This window comes from Phaseolus vulgaris, chromosome 7, assembly GCF_051622355.1.
Source record: "Phaseolus vulgaris cultivar YP4 chromosome 7, ASM5162235v1, whole genome shotgun sequence".
NCBI lineage: Eukaryota > Viridiplantae > Streptophyta > Magnoliopsida > Fabales > Fabaceae > Phaseolus > Phaseolus vulgaris.
In genome coordinates, this window is record NC_143504.1 from 1,585,341 (window position 1) to 1,600,464 (window position 15,124).

The following is a 15,124-nucleotide window of genomic DNA, read 5'->3' on the forward strand; positions in this document are numbered from 1 at the left end:
ATTCACCATGCACTATATTTTTTAAAATCAGATTACTAATTAATCACGAGTAAAAAAATACTAATATCCCTTGCATTGGTTCGATGTCATTTGTATTATTATTATTAACGAAAACACAAACACAACACCTGTGTATCCGCATTTTTCTCTCTACCCAGATGATAAAAATTTGACATATATACATAAATAATTTTGAATGAGTCGAAATTAAAAATCAAAAAATAACATACAAAAGAAAATTGATAAATTCAATTAACCATTTTCTTCTTCCTCTTTGGTTTTAGTCTCTTTTCTTTTTCAATTTTTTTCTCTTCTAGTATTAGGATCAGAGAGTGTGATAATATTCATGTTGAGGTTAGGATAGACTAGATGGTAGATCCAAAATAATAATGACTTCCCAAAGAATTGAGTTGCTTGAAATGAAGTCAAGAAAGTAATTGAAAATGGAGATTATTTTATTTGATATGTGAGATTTGGTATGACAACGGTAAGAATATGCTCTATATCTTTCTGTTATTGCCTTAAAATAAAGAATTAAGGGAAGAGTAAGAGAGTTAGTTTGCATATAAAAATATATTCATTAATATTAATTTAAAAAATAAAAAAATATTTTTTTAAATAATTCATATGAAATGATAAAATACTATGTTGTACTTGTACTAATAAAATGAGATATTAAATAAGGGTAAAATCATAAAAAAAATTGTGGTTATAACAAAATACAAAACTATTATAAAGAAGAATCATCTTTACATATAAATGTAGACTATTAATATTATATAAATAATGTCATTGAATGAAGTAACTACCTGATTGGTTCACCCATGCGTGGCTGTACTTTTCAGTGGTTACTGGCCATTATCATCGAGTGGAGGAGCTAGCTCTGCACCTTTCTATGTAAAACAATTACATTTTTAGTCTTTGACTGACTCAAGTGTAATTCTCTCCGTTATGTTCACTTTTGCTTTACTTTCAGAGGTTACTGATTTGGCATTACACCTCTCAGGCTTGTAATGTAAAGCAGAAAAAAACAATAATGGTGTACAGTGGTGTGTGACAATCACCAGCATAGAAGGTACTTTCAGAAAGCCTCGGTACTTGACCGCACGTTCTAAAGCTCTACCCTTTTCATATAACTATTTATTATTCTAGCACGCACGGAGGGCTAACTGAAGCATTGTCTTAAGTATTATTCTATTCCAATGCCAAGTCTAATTACTAACACATTACACTATACACGTTGAACGAGAGCTTCTCCCAAACTGTTCTTGGCTTAGGTTTAATCCGAGTTCCATTCCCATTTATGTGCTGCATACAGACTGCAGAATGAATTGCACAATGATAAGAAAGCAAACAGGAGTTGTCTGAGTCAGAGATTATAAGCAATCCTGGGAATCAATGGTTTCTGACTTTCCATCAGCTTGCAAGTAGAAATGGTTTTCTCTGTTCTAACCCAACAGCATGTGGCATAGACCCCAGATGACATTAAAATCATACAACTGGTTCAACAAAAGAAAATTCTCTTGAATTATATCACCACAGAGGTTTGCAGACTCCTGAGAATCAATCAAGTAGAACAAATCAGCTACAGATCAGTTAGTGTTAACATATACATTCCTAGTCAAACCTGTGACACCCTCCTAGTACAATCGAGTTATGAAGTGACAATTTTATTGAGTACAAGGCACGAGTGTTTCTAAGCATAGTAGTAGACATATTGTAATTCTGTGGAATTAATCTTTTGGTTATCAACTTAAAAACTTAACAATAATTATTTCTTAGAAGAAAAATACTTGCATACTCGTGCCTTGTATGCAAGGTTGAATCAGTTTATGATTCAAACAAAACACACACGGCATTTAGGAGAGAGTTAGGCATCTTTTGTTTTACTTTCTTGACCTGAAGTAAGAACAGATAAAAATGAAACTAGGAAGACTTCATTTCCTCTGCACACACTATCAAATATCACAGAATGTGTGTAGAGAGAGGGAGAGAGCAGTTTTAAACATGCCCTATACAGTGTGAGTCTTTAAGAATGCTAAATAACCAAATAAAAACCAGTTGCTACTACCTTATTACTTTGAGTAGTATTTTTCAAAACAAACATAGTGGTGTAGACGTAACCTAAAACTATGCCGTATTTATTTATTCATATCCACAATGAGAAATTGGAAAAAGAACTTTCCCAAGAGTTGCAAAAAATGAACTAATCCAACTGTGCAATAACTCAGTTTTCAGACAATTTATTCTTTTCATTGTTCTTTTACAATTTAGCTTGAGAATAAAAAATGGCATTATAAACACCTATTCATGCACACAAAACAATATCACTAAAGTACATATCACCCTTTTTTAACCAAGTTCACAACTTCACCACAGTCATAATTTATGGCCAAACCAAGGTCCTTAGTTTAAAAAATTAACAAGACTAATTAACATAGATTCTGCAGTGCAAAAAAATATAATTTCGTTAATCAAAAAATCATCTCAGCTACAAAGTCAAAACTTCGAAACTCAGGCCATTCTATAGTAACACTATAATATCTTTTTATCCATTCTGACATAGCATCGTCAGGTCTTTCATTAATTGTTTTTCACCTTCAAAAACCATGCCTGTTGTGCAGCAAAAAAGCATTTTATTTCAGTTCTTATTAAGTTCAACCATTTAACACAACAAGAAACACAGATAATATCACATAAAACTTCAGCCTTGGGCCACAGAGAATGTACAGTGATTAAAATTTCACATTGTTGAGTAAACTTCTGCACCCATGAACCAATTACAGTTCTGTAAGAGAATCATAAATACTATAAAATATTATTTCATGGAGCATGCTGGCCCAGACCAACTAGATGACGACTTAAAATTTCTACAATGGACATTCATCTCTAGTGTGCTATTCCTGAATTAGTACACCTGGATACAGAAAGTTCAGTTGACAGATCACTAATGATGAATCATTACAATGGTAATTTCAGTACCTAAACATAGAATTGGGGATGACCGTGCCAAATAATTGAATCTTATGCTTATCATTCAGACAGCATCATTTTTGCTTTTCTGCAGCCTGCACAGAGAAGTCAAGAAAACAGGTAGGATATCATATCAGTGACTGACAGGTGTCATAAACAGTATTAGGATGTTCATGAACACATTATACTGAGAAGAGCAGTTTATTCATCAAAATTAAAGGAAACACATTCATATATATGCGTGTGCATAAAAAGCTAAGTTGTATGTAAAAAAATAAAATGCATAAAAGTTGATATATTGTTAACACAAAAGTTCAGTAGGCCTGAAACTTGCTATAGTAGATGGGGTCGTGATTGTGAATATGAGGACCGTGCATTCAAATTAAATTGAACTTAGATAAAAACTATCAGACAATCACAGAATCTCACACAAGATACTTTTATAGCCATTTCACTATACACCTAACAGAAAAAGACAAGAATTCTATCACAAGAAGCTGAAATACAACAGTGGGCAAATGATACCAAAAATCATACTGACACATCAGACAACCAAGTTCAAGAAATTAAAATAACAGTGTGTAAACCTAAATCGAAGAGAAATTAACTAATCTAAATCAAAATTCCAACAGAAAAAGTTCACGAAAAATACAGTATCAAAATTCAAGACCAACTTAATTCTAACAAGATAACCCATTAACTCAATATAAAGAAAAACGCAGCTTGAAACAAATTAAAATGTGAAAGTGGTACAAGCAAATGGCAAACCTTTTGCAGCTTCTTCAGAACAGAATCCTCAAAAGCTTGATACCCAGCACCAACCAGATTGCTCAATTTGGCAGTTTCAGCAGACTTCGGAACACTGGAAGAATTTGCCACGGTTGCCGGTTTAAGAGGTAAAACCAGTAACGGATTAGCAAGATGACCAATCACACTTCCCGTCGCAGCAACCTGGATAAATCGACAATTACAAATTAGCAAACCTAGAATAAGGTCTATTTTCAACAATTTATCCCAAAGTTTTTCTTTCTCTAAAACAAGGTTTTAAAATGCAATCACAGTTATGGCGTGAGAAATCACAGATAAGTGAGGCTACAATTGCAGTTGTGAATACCCTAAGACAACGCCGTCAAAATTGCAGTCAGAAACAATCTTTCTAAACTGTTCCTCCGACATACGCAAACATTGAAAGAGAGAAACTTACACTTCCTTCTTTAGTGGCCATAACAACGAGTGCAGAACCCTTCTTCTTACTCCCTTTGATGACAACATCTTCCACCTCACCAAACTCTGAAAACAATTCCCTCAACCTATCAGCCGAATAATCTTCACCCATCTTCTCCCACGAAACCTTCAGAACCTTCTCTTGATCCAATCCACCTCCACCACCGCCACGGTCACGGCCACTCTCCTTCTCTGTTTCCGGCGGAGGTGGTGGCGCCGCCTTCTTCCCGTGCATGGCACGAATTCTCGCGATCTCCTCCTTGAGCTGGCGAGCGATCCTGGCCTCCTCTTCGCGCTCCTTGGCGGCGGGGTCGGGGGCGTTGGCGTCGCGCTCCCGGCGCTCGAGGTCGGAAACCATCTTACGACGCTTTCCGTCGCGCTGAGAATTGCGGAGCTCGCGGTCGCGCTTGACTCGCAATAGGTCGTCGAACAACTTCCGGGCCTTGTCATCCCGGAGAATGTCGTAGGATGTGCGGAGCTGTTGGAAGTTGGTGGCGGCGTTGGGGTCGTCGGGCCTCTTGTCGGGGTGCAGTTCCAGAGCCTTCCATCTGTAGGCTTTGTTGATTTCTTTCTCCGTTAGCTTTGCACCTTCTTCTCCCGATGGTAACCCTAGCACCGCATAGTGATCAATCTCCGTATCCATTTTCCCCCAAAACTCTTATCCTGCAATAATCAATGTCTCAAAACCCTAACCCTAACCCTAACATTTTCAATTTGCAACTTATTGATCATAATAATCTGTTGCTTCGAATAAACGCGGCAAACGGTGGTTACAGTGCACATAAATATGGCATTATGTTTTTACTTTACATTGGTAATAATATATGCTAACAGAAAAAATTGGGAACTAAGATCGGGTTTGATTCAGAATTAAAATAAAAAATTTGAAGAAAAAAATATATTTTAGGAACCAAAAAGGCTTTTGAAGTATTTTGATAATATTTGTTCCTAAATTTTAATTAATTAATTTTTTAGAGTTTTATTAAAAAGTGGATTTTTACAATAATAAATTCAACAAACTTTCCTTAAAATAATTTTGATGTTATGCTAAGAAATGAGGTTTGCAACTACTATAAAATATCCTAATTTTATATATTATAAAATATTTTAATTTGCAGTAGTAGTTGAGGTGTATGTCAAATAAGTTTCTTACATTTTGTATTAGAGTTAAACTACTCTTATGTTTAAGGGACAAGAGCCTATCTCACTTAGGGTGTTATAACTTTCTTTTCTTTTCTTTTTTTCAAACTCTATTTTGAAGAAAAGATGTTTAGGTGGGAAAATGAAATTATTTGTTTAGAAAAAGGGGTTTCCCAAATTTAGATTTAACCTATTATAGTTTTATCCCATTTTATCTGTTTCTGGCATATGCTTTGTTTTGTTTGAATTGAGAATGAAACAGTGAGAAAATAAGTAAGGAAAGGAAAGAGAAAAATTACTAGAAAAAAAAAGTTAAAACCTATTTTATTTAGATTGATAAAAGAAATAGATAAAGTAAAATTTGTTATCCACTTATTTAGATGAATGAAATAGAAATAGAAATTATATTTTATCTCTTTTTGTTTGACAAAAAGTATTATTATTTTATAAAAAAGTATATTTAAATTTTTTTTATTTTTATGTAATACCTGGTCTACAATTTCTATGTGAAATAATGGCTAAAGTGAGAGGAAATTAATTTTATCAAATATGCTTATTTGTACAAGTTTTCTCCTCAATTCTCCTTTAAATAAAGTAAAGAGTATTTTGTATCTTTCTCAAGATAATTCATCCTAAACAAATACAGTGTGAATAATCTCTTCCTCTTATTCAGCGTTAATAAAGGTAAAAAGCATATTAGTCTTTCTGAATCCTAACTTGCCCAATTAGATATAATGATTGGTATCTAAAATTTAGAAGTAAATTAAATAAAATAATTTTCACATGACCAAATTTGTCTAATGTGGATTTAAGCAACAAAAGCATATATAAATCCCATTTTCGATGTGTTTTCTAAAAGTTGGAATTGAATATAAGCTTTTAGGTCTCGAATTTACTTAATGAAAAAGGAGAATTAAACTTTAAATATTGAACATAAATTAAATTTAGTATTTTTAGTTTGAACTCGAATCAATTTTTAAAAACTTGTGTCAATACAGCTGTCAGGTGCCGAAGTTTTTAATCTACTTAAATTATCGTTGTATAACATGAAATGTTTTCATTCCAAAGTCAAATTCAATTAAAATCAAATCAAATTTTATACAGTGTAATGGAATCAAATCAAATCAAGAATACTTTAAAACACAAATCTAATCTTGTATCCCTAATTAAATTAAACACGAACAATTAAAAGTGGGCGAAGAATACATCTTTATTCTTCTTTATTACGAGGAGTTGTAAGGATTTAATTGGAAGTTGAAATAAACAAGAGTAGAAGTAGGGAAGAAATTGAATCACCCAACAAATGGCGAGTGCGTGGACACTGAACAGCAACAGCATGATTTGAGTGAGCCAAAAAGCAGGGAATAATCTGACACGTGGATCATTTCAAATTGGCAGCTAGATAAATATCATCATAAAATCAATGACTCTTACCTTAGCAAGATGGTCCAATAAGTGGATTTACCAGCAGGATGGAATAATGGGTTTGGAGGTTGGGCCTACAAAATGATAGAGACAGATGCAAATATTGCCAGATTCCCCAGACTGTAAATGCTTGTTTGAATTATTGATAAACTAAAGCAGATAAATACATACAGGAAGTGTCCAAAAGACAACTGTCCTGATTATGAATATTCTAAACAATCAAATTACATGATAAATAAAATTATGAAACATGCAACGTACATTGGGAAAGCAGTCTCCACAAATTCCAACACCAGGGAACAATGAACATCCCACAATGCAAATGGCGCCAGCCATCCCAAACTAACACAACTCATTTTCCCCCACCAAAAGAAAAAATGGCTCAGGAATCATAACATCTATATGAGGGTCTACTTTTCTGACTAACTGACCAACTCAAAATATGAGGCACTCAAACAGACTCAATCCTTTATTATATTTAGCTGCATAGAAGAAATGTGGATTTGTGGGAGAAAGCAAAGAAACAAATAAATTTGCCGATGACATTAGGCACTGGTTGAGCAGGAGACCAAGGTATATGAACTTGCTTGCTTAATCATCAATTACCAGCATCTCGGCTGTAAAACTGATCAAGAGTCTTGGCTGGTATACGATGAAGAAGTTCACGAGGGAAAATCCGGAGTAAAGTCCATGCAAGATCTAGTGACTGGAATATATTGCGGGTGTCATAAGCTCCCTGGGCAACAAACTTTCTCTCAAACTTCTCCAAAAATTCCAGATACAGCTGTTAATAAAATGGGAGAAAGAGTTCCATTAATACCATTTTAAGAGAAATTTCATGTAATGAAACGAAATGTACTTAAGATGGAAAATTATTAGAGACCAGGTCCTCTGATGAAAGTGCTTCTTCTCCAACCACTGCTTTCATTGCCTGAACATCCTTTCCAATAGCATAATTTGCATAGAGCTGGAAAAACAAACACGAATGAGATGTTTGTGAACGAAAAAATAACTGTGATGAATAAAACAATATCAGACCTGGTTGGACACATCAGCATGATCCCTTCTGGTCATTCCCTCACCAATAGCACTCTGTAGAGGTGACCAATAATTAAGAAACAGAAAAAAGGTCTATCTCTTGAAAGCACCTTGATATCAAACAAATAATATTTTACCTTCATCAACCGAGATAGTGATGGGAGGACATTGATTGGTGGGTATATCTGCTCAGTTAGAAAAATTAAAGTGTTTAGTTTTGGATCGATATTTAATCCACAGGAGTAATCAAAAACATTAAATGCAAACAATCAACCACCAGATCATTTAAACAGATTTACAATAATCTCTAACAATCTAACTGGTGGCATCTTTCACATCAGTCCACCTTGATGAGTCAAAGGAAAAATAAAACCATGACATTTCAAACTCATATTTAAAGCCGTGAAATGATAGAAAAGTGAAGTTGGAAGTGACCGACAAACTTTTCACATGGAGACTAATTTTTCATTGAATAATAACAAGCCAGCAATTGAATGTTAGGATGCATTCTGCACCAAATTCTCTCTTTAATTACAATGTTCATTACATCCGAAAGCTTCAACATAAATAACCCACCTGTCTGTTATACAGCTGCCTGTCGATGTATATCTGCCCCTCAGTGATATATCCTGTTAGATCAGGAGTTGGGTGCGTAATATCTGTACATATGTTCAAAATATGATCATTCAGTATCGAGAAAGAACTATGAAAAATAGCCAATGAACTTGCAAATTTCACTACCATCGTTGGGCATGGTTAGAATTGGAATTTGAGTAATAGAGCCTTTACGCCCCTCAATTCTTCCGGCACGTTCATAAATTGTTGCAAGATCTGTATACATGTATCCAGGATAACCACGTCTTCCTGGCACTTCTTCTCGGGCAGCAGATACCTAACGAATGAAGTGTCATGCAAACTGTTTGAAAATGTTTAAATATTTAAATATTGTTTCAGTCATTTCTTAATATACTCCAAGAAAAAGCCAAAGGCACATTAAAGCCTATCAAGGTTTCAAGTCTCCTATCCTTTTATTGCTTCCTTTCCAAACTAATTACAGTTGAAGGTACATTATTACCTCACGAAGAGCATCAGCATAAGAACTCATATCTGTGAGTATCACAAGAACGTGCTTGCCACATTCATAAGCCAAATATTCAGCAGTAGTGAGAGCAATACGAGGAGTGATAATTCGCTCAATTGTAGGATCGTTTGCCTGGGTTAAATCACATTCACAGAGAACAGACATTTTAGAGATTAGCTCCTTCATGCAAGTTATGAAACTAAAAAAGAAATCATTTGAATGTCACTTTTAATGGGGAGAGTTCATTCTCAGTGCCTCATACTATCTATCACCCTGTGTTCCACAAATACAACTTTTTTTTTAAGATCATACAAGAAAAAACCACCTTATTCAATTTATAACTTCACCAGCTTGTACAGCCTAAAATTTTTAACTTCTTCACTTTTCACTTAAATTTAAATAAGCACTTAAGTCCTTATTAACATGCCAAAAATTAGTTCTGCACTGATCATAGACATACTAACACTACATACATATTTACTAACAAGATGTTAGATTTAAATTAAATACAATGACTGAAATGTGAGAAGTTTTTAAACAAAAAACTATACTTTGAGTTCGCTCCAAGCATGTATTACAAGACAATATCAATATAAGGGTTAATATATTGTTTAACTTGTAAACTACTCCAGAACAGTAACTAAAAGGAAACTGGGAAAATGAAAAAAGAAATACCATCTTAAGGGGAATAAAAGAACACTCTCATACAGATTTTAATTGTCAAAGATTACCAAATTAAGGAAAAGAGTCACTCTCTCCATTGAGCCATTCTCCTCAAAGTCACGTTTGAAAAACTGTGCAGTTTCCATGTTAACTCCCATAGCTGCAAAAACAATAGCAAAATTGTCCTCTTCTCCACCACTCTGCATAGCATGATATTTGTGAGAAAAATCACTTATCTTACAAAAAGTCTAGTAGTAATGAGTTAGTAAATGATTATGCAAAAATAATCTGAAGGCAATAAAGAGCAATAGATTTGTAAGAAATAAAACAAGTGAGATAATTTCAAATTAACCATGTGAGCATTTCATAAGTTCACTACATATGTTCAGAAGAATCAAAACAGTGACAGTGATTAATAAGTCATTCGGAATTATCAATCATTATTGTCATATAGGGAATATTTTAATTTTGCTCTGGTAAATGTTTAACATTTACTCTTAAGTATACAAAATATCTAAGATAGTGAGTGCTCTTGCTCCTGCAATTCACGGATCTTCTGCCTAATTTCTACAGCGGTCTATCATAAAGTTTCTTAAAATTTTTGAAAAACTAGAAACCACAAACTATACTTCCCATTTAATTTTCAATGTTACCTATATAAAAGTCATGCTTTAATGTTATAAAATTTGAAAACCAACACGCTAAACAACCAGTGATTAAGCTACTTTTCCAAGGAATTTTTCAGTCATATAACTAGCAAAAGCAATACATATATTATTGGTAATAAATGTTTAATATTTTAATCAAGCAAATATATTTTTTTCCAGAAGTGATGTCGGCTATAAATTACCAACATCCTAAAAAACACTTGTTTCCAAACACATATGCCAACCTCTCCTATTTTAGCAATAATAACCACTACCCAGGCAAGAGCGAAAATGCTGGTCACAGTTGGAAGGCATGGTCACAAATTTTATAGAATAAAGAATTAACTTAATGTACATAGGTCTAACTCCACAAATCATTAATTTAAATGATAAGCACTGCTTTAAAAAATTGCATGTGCGTATAGTTCAGCATGTTTGAAGAAACATTTGGTTATTTTTGCAAGTTTTGTGAGAGAACCTTAAAAATAAGATGCATCTATAAATTGAGCATGCAAGGTAAACAAAGAGGCGAGAGGCAAGTCAGATGTCTGAAAACTCATCAACAGTGCAGTTTGATGCAGCAAACACCCAAACCAAACCAATAATTTTTTTCTATAGTAAACATGGAATACTTTCTTTTTCTGGTTGTCTGGGTTTTCTCCTTGGATTGGATTTGTTCTGTGATTTGACTACTTCTATATAGTGATTTAGTTTTACTCTTCTACCTTGTGGCTTCTTTTGGAAGATCCCTATCTACTTTGTATTTTCCCAGTCCTATGTAATAATATTTATTTATCTGTCCATAGTAGTATTAAGGGGTCCGGATGAAAAACAAATAGTTACCAATTTCCGAAAGTCATAATTTAAGAGCCTGTAACATATTTTACAAAATACACCATAGGAAATCAGCTATACCTCAAGTAGATTATCAGTTTTCTCAAGTCTCTTGACTAAGCCAGCCTGACGACATATCTGTGCAGCAATTTCATTATGGGGGAGACCAGCTGCTGAGAATAAAGGGATCTTTTGACCTCTAGCAATGGAATTCATGACATCAATTGTAGATATTCCTGTCTGTATCATCTCCTCGGGATAGGTTCTCTCACTAGGATTGATAGAACTTCCTGAATTATTGGGAAGATATTAGGGAGGGAAAATCATCTGTCAACATACATTGGTAGAACACTGCAAGGTTAAATACCAGAAATATCCAGGTATGCCTCTGGTAAAATTGGTGGACCGTTATCAATTGGTTTTCCAGAACCATTAAATATGCGCCCAAGCATATCCAGTGAGACAGGAGTTTTTAATACCTGTGGACATAAACAAGAAAGAGAGGAAAGGATAAAGTCAAAATGTGGAATGAACTGATTCCAGTACAACAAAAGAAAGTCACAGAAAAAGTTTATAGGAAAAGATTTTAGCTTCAATTCAATAATCAATACTCTTGGCTAAATAATAAGGGAATCCAGGACGAACTAAATCATGTGAAATTACTACAGCTTTAATGTTTCATAACATGTACATGTGCCTGTATTACATTATAAAAGATAAGTCTCGAGTTTTCACGATAAATATCAATTAAAATGGCAAAAAATAAATGCATAATGTGAAATTAGAAAACTAATAAAGTAAATTGATCAACATTGTGAATTATATTGATACTGTCAAACCCAATTATCCTTTTCTCAAGGGAAGAAAAACTGCAGCTTCAACAAGCTCATGGAATAGTTATAATGGGATTTGTCTCAAGTATTCAGTGTAATAATTTAGAAAAAAAGAACACATTAAAACACAGCCATATCAGCTCAATTATGTGTTTCATACTAGTAATATGAGTCCTACAGAATTGGCATTTCGATGCTACTAACTAGTGCGACAAATCACCAAAACAGCAAATGATTTCATGATGGGAATAATAAACATACTTAGGACAAATAATTTTACTTGTACTTTTCCATATAGATAACAGTAATAACTGAGTTTTTACCTCTCCAGTAAATTGCACAGTTGTAAATTTATTGTCAATTCCAGATGTACCTTCAAATACCTGCTCAATAGTTAAAGAAAGGTCAATAAACATTCAAACATTGATGATTGTACTAGCAGATTCGCAAAACTAAGCAGTGACAAAAAATATTGAAGTCAATACAGCAACATCTCCACTTGGTGGGAAATTCCTACACTGGGTAGACAACAGCGAAGGCATTTCTTACCAAGAAAATGCTCACATATTAGGAGTACAGGGGAATCTTATAATGTTTTGGTTGCGTGTAAAAATAAGCACATAAATAGTCATCAACTCAGTTCAAAGACAAGAAGCAGGTACAGCAGATGATTATGAGCATGCCAAAGGCTCTAACCTGAACAACAGCCTTTTCACCATCAACCTCTAGAACTTGTCCACGCCGAGTAGATCCATCTCCTAAACGAATATTAACAATCTCTTGAAATTTTGGTCCCTGGTGTAGTTTATCAGTATGAAGTAAACTTTAGTCACAGCATAAATAAGGCATTCACATTGGGAAAATCAAAATACCGGAAAATTCAATAAGAATAACACAGCAAGCATGCCATCATTACCTTAACCTTGTCAAGAATGACCAATGGTCCAGCAACTCCAGATACAGTTCTGTATTCTGCAACATTAGTCAGCAAACAAATAGTTTAGGGAGAAACTGAAAAATAACGGAATGAACACCACAAGTTATCTTGATTGATCAAGTGTATCAACTCAGTGGTACAATAGTCTTGCTTGCAAAAGCTCTTTCATGCATAATGGCAGGCATTAAATATCCTTTCTTAATTTATCAACCGCCGGTGTACACACCCACAGGCATTAATTTATCCAATCACAGTAGAAAAATAATTAAGACAAGCAAACCAATACGACATACCCATTCCAATCTCCAAGGTACCCTCCTCCGTATCGTGAACATTCTGAGCCACGCCCATCTTGGAACTTCAAACAAACAGACAAAAGAAGAGACGTACAAAAAGTCAATCCATGCCAAATCAGAAAAACAAATGAGAAGCATAAACAGAAAACTTCAAAAGCATTCCTCTCGACGATCAATGACAAAACAAATACCAAAAACACAATCCAACACAAAAACCATCACAGTAAAAAAAATACATAAAAACCGTTAAATTAGTCCTTCAAAGATTAGCGACTCACCACCAAAAACAGTGTAAAGATTTTTGTTCACTAAATCAGCCGTTCAAGCATACATAATTCCCCGTATATCTAATAAAACAACAACCTATTCCTTTAGAAAAAAAACCAATTTAAACGTTCAATCTAACAAAAAACTGAGCGAAAATAACAATACACGGATCCAAATTGCACTCCATTAGTGCGTTAAAAAACGGATTGATCCGAACCAATCGCCACTGAACTAAGCGGTTGAACTAGGTAGGAACAAATAAAAATAAAATAAGACAAAGGCTCACTAACAACAATAACGACAGTCATATTCAAAATTGAAGGTGCAGTAGCTTTATTCAAGTAGATACAAGTGGTCGAAGTGAGAACTAGTTTTCCATACTTCGATAACCAAAAATCCTCTGTAACAGAGAAATGAAAAACCGATGCTAAGATTTGAGCGAACAAGAAGATCGAGAAACGCAGAAGTGAATGATGATTGTGAGATCGAAGCGAAAGGAATGGGAAAATGGATCGGAAGAGGGAAGAACGCACCAGCGAAACGCTTAGGATTTTCGTGATCTGAAGCGGAGAGAGACGTGGGTGAGGGATGGACTCTGGGTGAGGAACGCGGATCTATTGGACTAAAAATTTTAACACAACATCAAATTATTAATTTTTTATTTATTTCAAAATTAAAAATAAATAAAATCCCTTCAGGTTTCAATATTCATTAGAAGATTTCTTTTTTTTTCATTAATAAGAGTGGAACCCACCCATAAGTCCATGATGCCAGAGTGTCAAGTAACAAGGGTGACACGTTGCAGTTACTTTCTGTCAATTTTGGATGTTCAAGACATTAATAATTATTGTAATATTTTTTATTTAATAAAATTATGTTAGTTAAAATCTGTGTAGCATAGAAGTAGACATAAAAAAAAAATTATCACTAATAGAAAATAAATAAATGAAAATGAAAATCATGGTTCAACTCTTATAAAAAAAACACTTTACTATATTGTTATCTAGAAACACCTATAGAATTGATAAAGGAAGTGGACATAGGCACTAATATGACACAAATACAAACATTAATACGACACAGACATAGATATTGATACAATACGGACACGGAGATATGTATAATCTCTAAATATAGGACACGAGACACGGAGATACGTATAATCTCTAAAATGTAGGACATTGGACACACATCTATATATATAAATTGATAATAAATATTTATGTTAACAAGTATATTTCAATTCTTTTCGTAGCAGAAAGATATCTCTTATGACTAGTTCAAAAGGGTTTGTTCTCTATTTTCATAATCATAAAAATAAATTAAAAATTAATGTTTTTTTTTAAAATGTGTTAGAGTTGTCAGAAATCTAACAAATATTTTTTTGAATTTGATACTTCACTTATACATGTTTATCATATGATGGTCGATGTTTGTTTGATACGAATGTCCGACACGGAGACACTATTTAAAAGACAAAAGACGTATATGAGTCTCATACATTAAAACATTTTTAATGCATTCCCATAATTTTATTATACGTATAATAAAAAAAGGTTAGAAACATTTTATAAAATTTATTAACTCTGATAGTAGTTTTGAATTTATTCTCGAGATCCAAGATTAAACATGTTTTAAATCAAAAAAATATTTTAATATTAAATGATACTTAATAACTTAAAAATATGAGAATGTGTGGTTTTTTTTAGTATGGTTAATATATTTTTTATCAAGATTTGTGCACTCCACATTGTTAATATTTTTTA

At 33.5% G+C, this 15,124-nt stretch overlaps 2 protein-coding genes and 1 long non-coding RNA gene across 8 annotated transcripts; all 3 read right to left on the reverse strand.

Moving 5' to 3' along the window:
* Positions 1–709: 709 nt before the first annotated feature.
* On the reverse strand, positions 710–4,994 carry LOC137828179 (DNAJ heat shock N-terminal domain-containing protein). Of its 3 annotated transcripts, none has more exons than XR_011083822.1 (4): positions 4,178–4,994; positions 3,742–3,924; positions 2,983–3,068; positions 710–1,556 (listed from the first exon to the last, which is right to left on the reverse strand). XR_011083822.1 is itself a non-coding variant. In XM_068634642.1 (3 exons), exons 1-3 carry the CDS (start codon positions 4,838–4,840, stop codon positions 3,048–3,050), a joined length of 867 nt encoding a protein of 288 aa, XP_068490743.1. In that variant the 5' UTR covers positions 4,841–4,994; the 3' UTR covers positions 2,665–3,047. The 3 variants fall into 3 exon arrangements, 1 of the variants encoding a protein (XP_068490743.1); XR_011083823.1 differs by lacking the exon at positions 710–1,556 and adding an exon at positions 2,204–2,613; XM_068634642.1 differs by lacking the exon at positions 710–1,556 and having other exon boundaries at positions 2,665–3,068.
* Positions 4,995–6,391: 1,397 nt separating this feature from the next.
* On the reverse strand, positions 6,392–6,836 carry LOC150025719 (uncharacterized). The gene is made up of 2 exons (XR_016522882.1): positions 6,772–6,836; positions 6,392–6,658 (listed from the first exon to the last, which is right to left on the reverse strand). It is a non-coding gene; the product is annotated as an uncharacterized LOC150025719 (long non-coding RNA).
* Positions 6,837–6,880: 44 nt separating this feature from the next.
* LOC137828178 (V-type proton ATPase subunit B 1) lies at positions 6,881–14,059 on the reverse strand. 4 transcript variants are annotated; one of them, XM_090304259.1, is made up of 16 exons: positions 13,649–13,925; positions 13,370–13,438; positions 13,089–13,153; positions 12,775–12,830; positions 12,555–12,653; positions 12,182–12,241; positions 11,393–11,504; positions 11,107–11,315; positions 9,613–9,744; positions 8,876–9,013; positions 8,542–8,692; positions 8,377–8,459; positions 7,938–7,985; positions 7,801–7,854; positions 7,646–7,729; positions 6,881–7,546 (listed from the first exon to the last, which is right to left on the reverse strand). In XM_090304259.1, the coding sequence occupies exons 3-16, from the start codon at positions 13,144–13,146 to the stop codon at positions 7,361–7,363; spliced, it is 1,470 nt and encodes a 489-aa protein (XP_090160385.1). In that variant the 5' UTR covers positions 13,147–13,153; positions 13,370–13,438; positions 13,649–13,925; the 3' UTR covers positions 6,881–7,360. The 4 variants fall into 4 exon arrangements, with proteins under 4 accessions (XP_090160385.1, XP_068490741.1, XP_068490742.1 ...); XM_068634640.1 differs by lacking the exon at positions 13,370–13,438 and having other exon boundaries at positions 13,892–14,059; XM_068634641.1 differs by lacking the exon at positions 13,370–13,438 and having other exon boundaries at positions 13,740–13,994.
* Between the last annotated feature and the right edge of the window lie 1,065 nt (positions 14,060–15,124).

Bases quoted from the DNA above. Each gene is read 5' to 3' on its own strand.
- LOC137828179 (XM_068634642.1), bottom strand. From the start codon at position 4,840: ATGGATACGGAGATTGATCACTATGCGGTGCTAGGGTTACCATCGGGA. The intron at 3,925-4,177 runs GTAAGTTTCTCT...CGATTTATCCAG, and splicing joins TGGCCACTAAAGAAGGAAGT to GTTGCTGCGACGGGAAGTGT. The intron at 3,069-3,741 runs GTTTGCCATTTG...TTCTCTGTGCAG, and splicing joins TTCTGAAGAAGCTGCAAAAG to GCTGCAGAAAAGCAAAAATG.
- LOC137828178 (XM_068634640.1), bottom strand. From the start codon at position 13,146: ATGGGCGTGGCTCAGAATGTTCACGATACGGAGGAGGGTACCTTGGAG. The intron at 12,242-12,554 runs GTTAGAGCCTTT...ACTATTGAGCAG, and splicing joins GTGAAAAGGCTGTTGTTCAG to GTATTTGAAGGTACATCTGG. The intron at 11,316-11,392 runs GTATTTAACCTT...CCAATAATTCAG, and splicing joins GGCATACCTGGATATTTCTG to GAAGTTCTATCAATCCTAGT.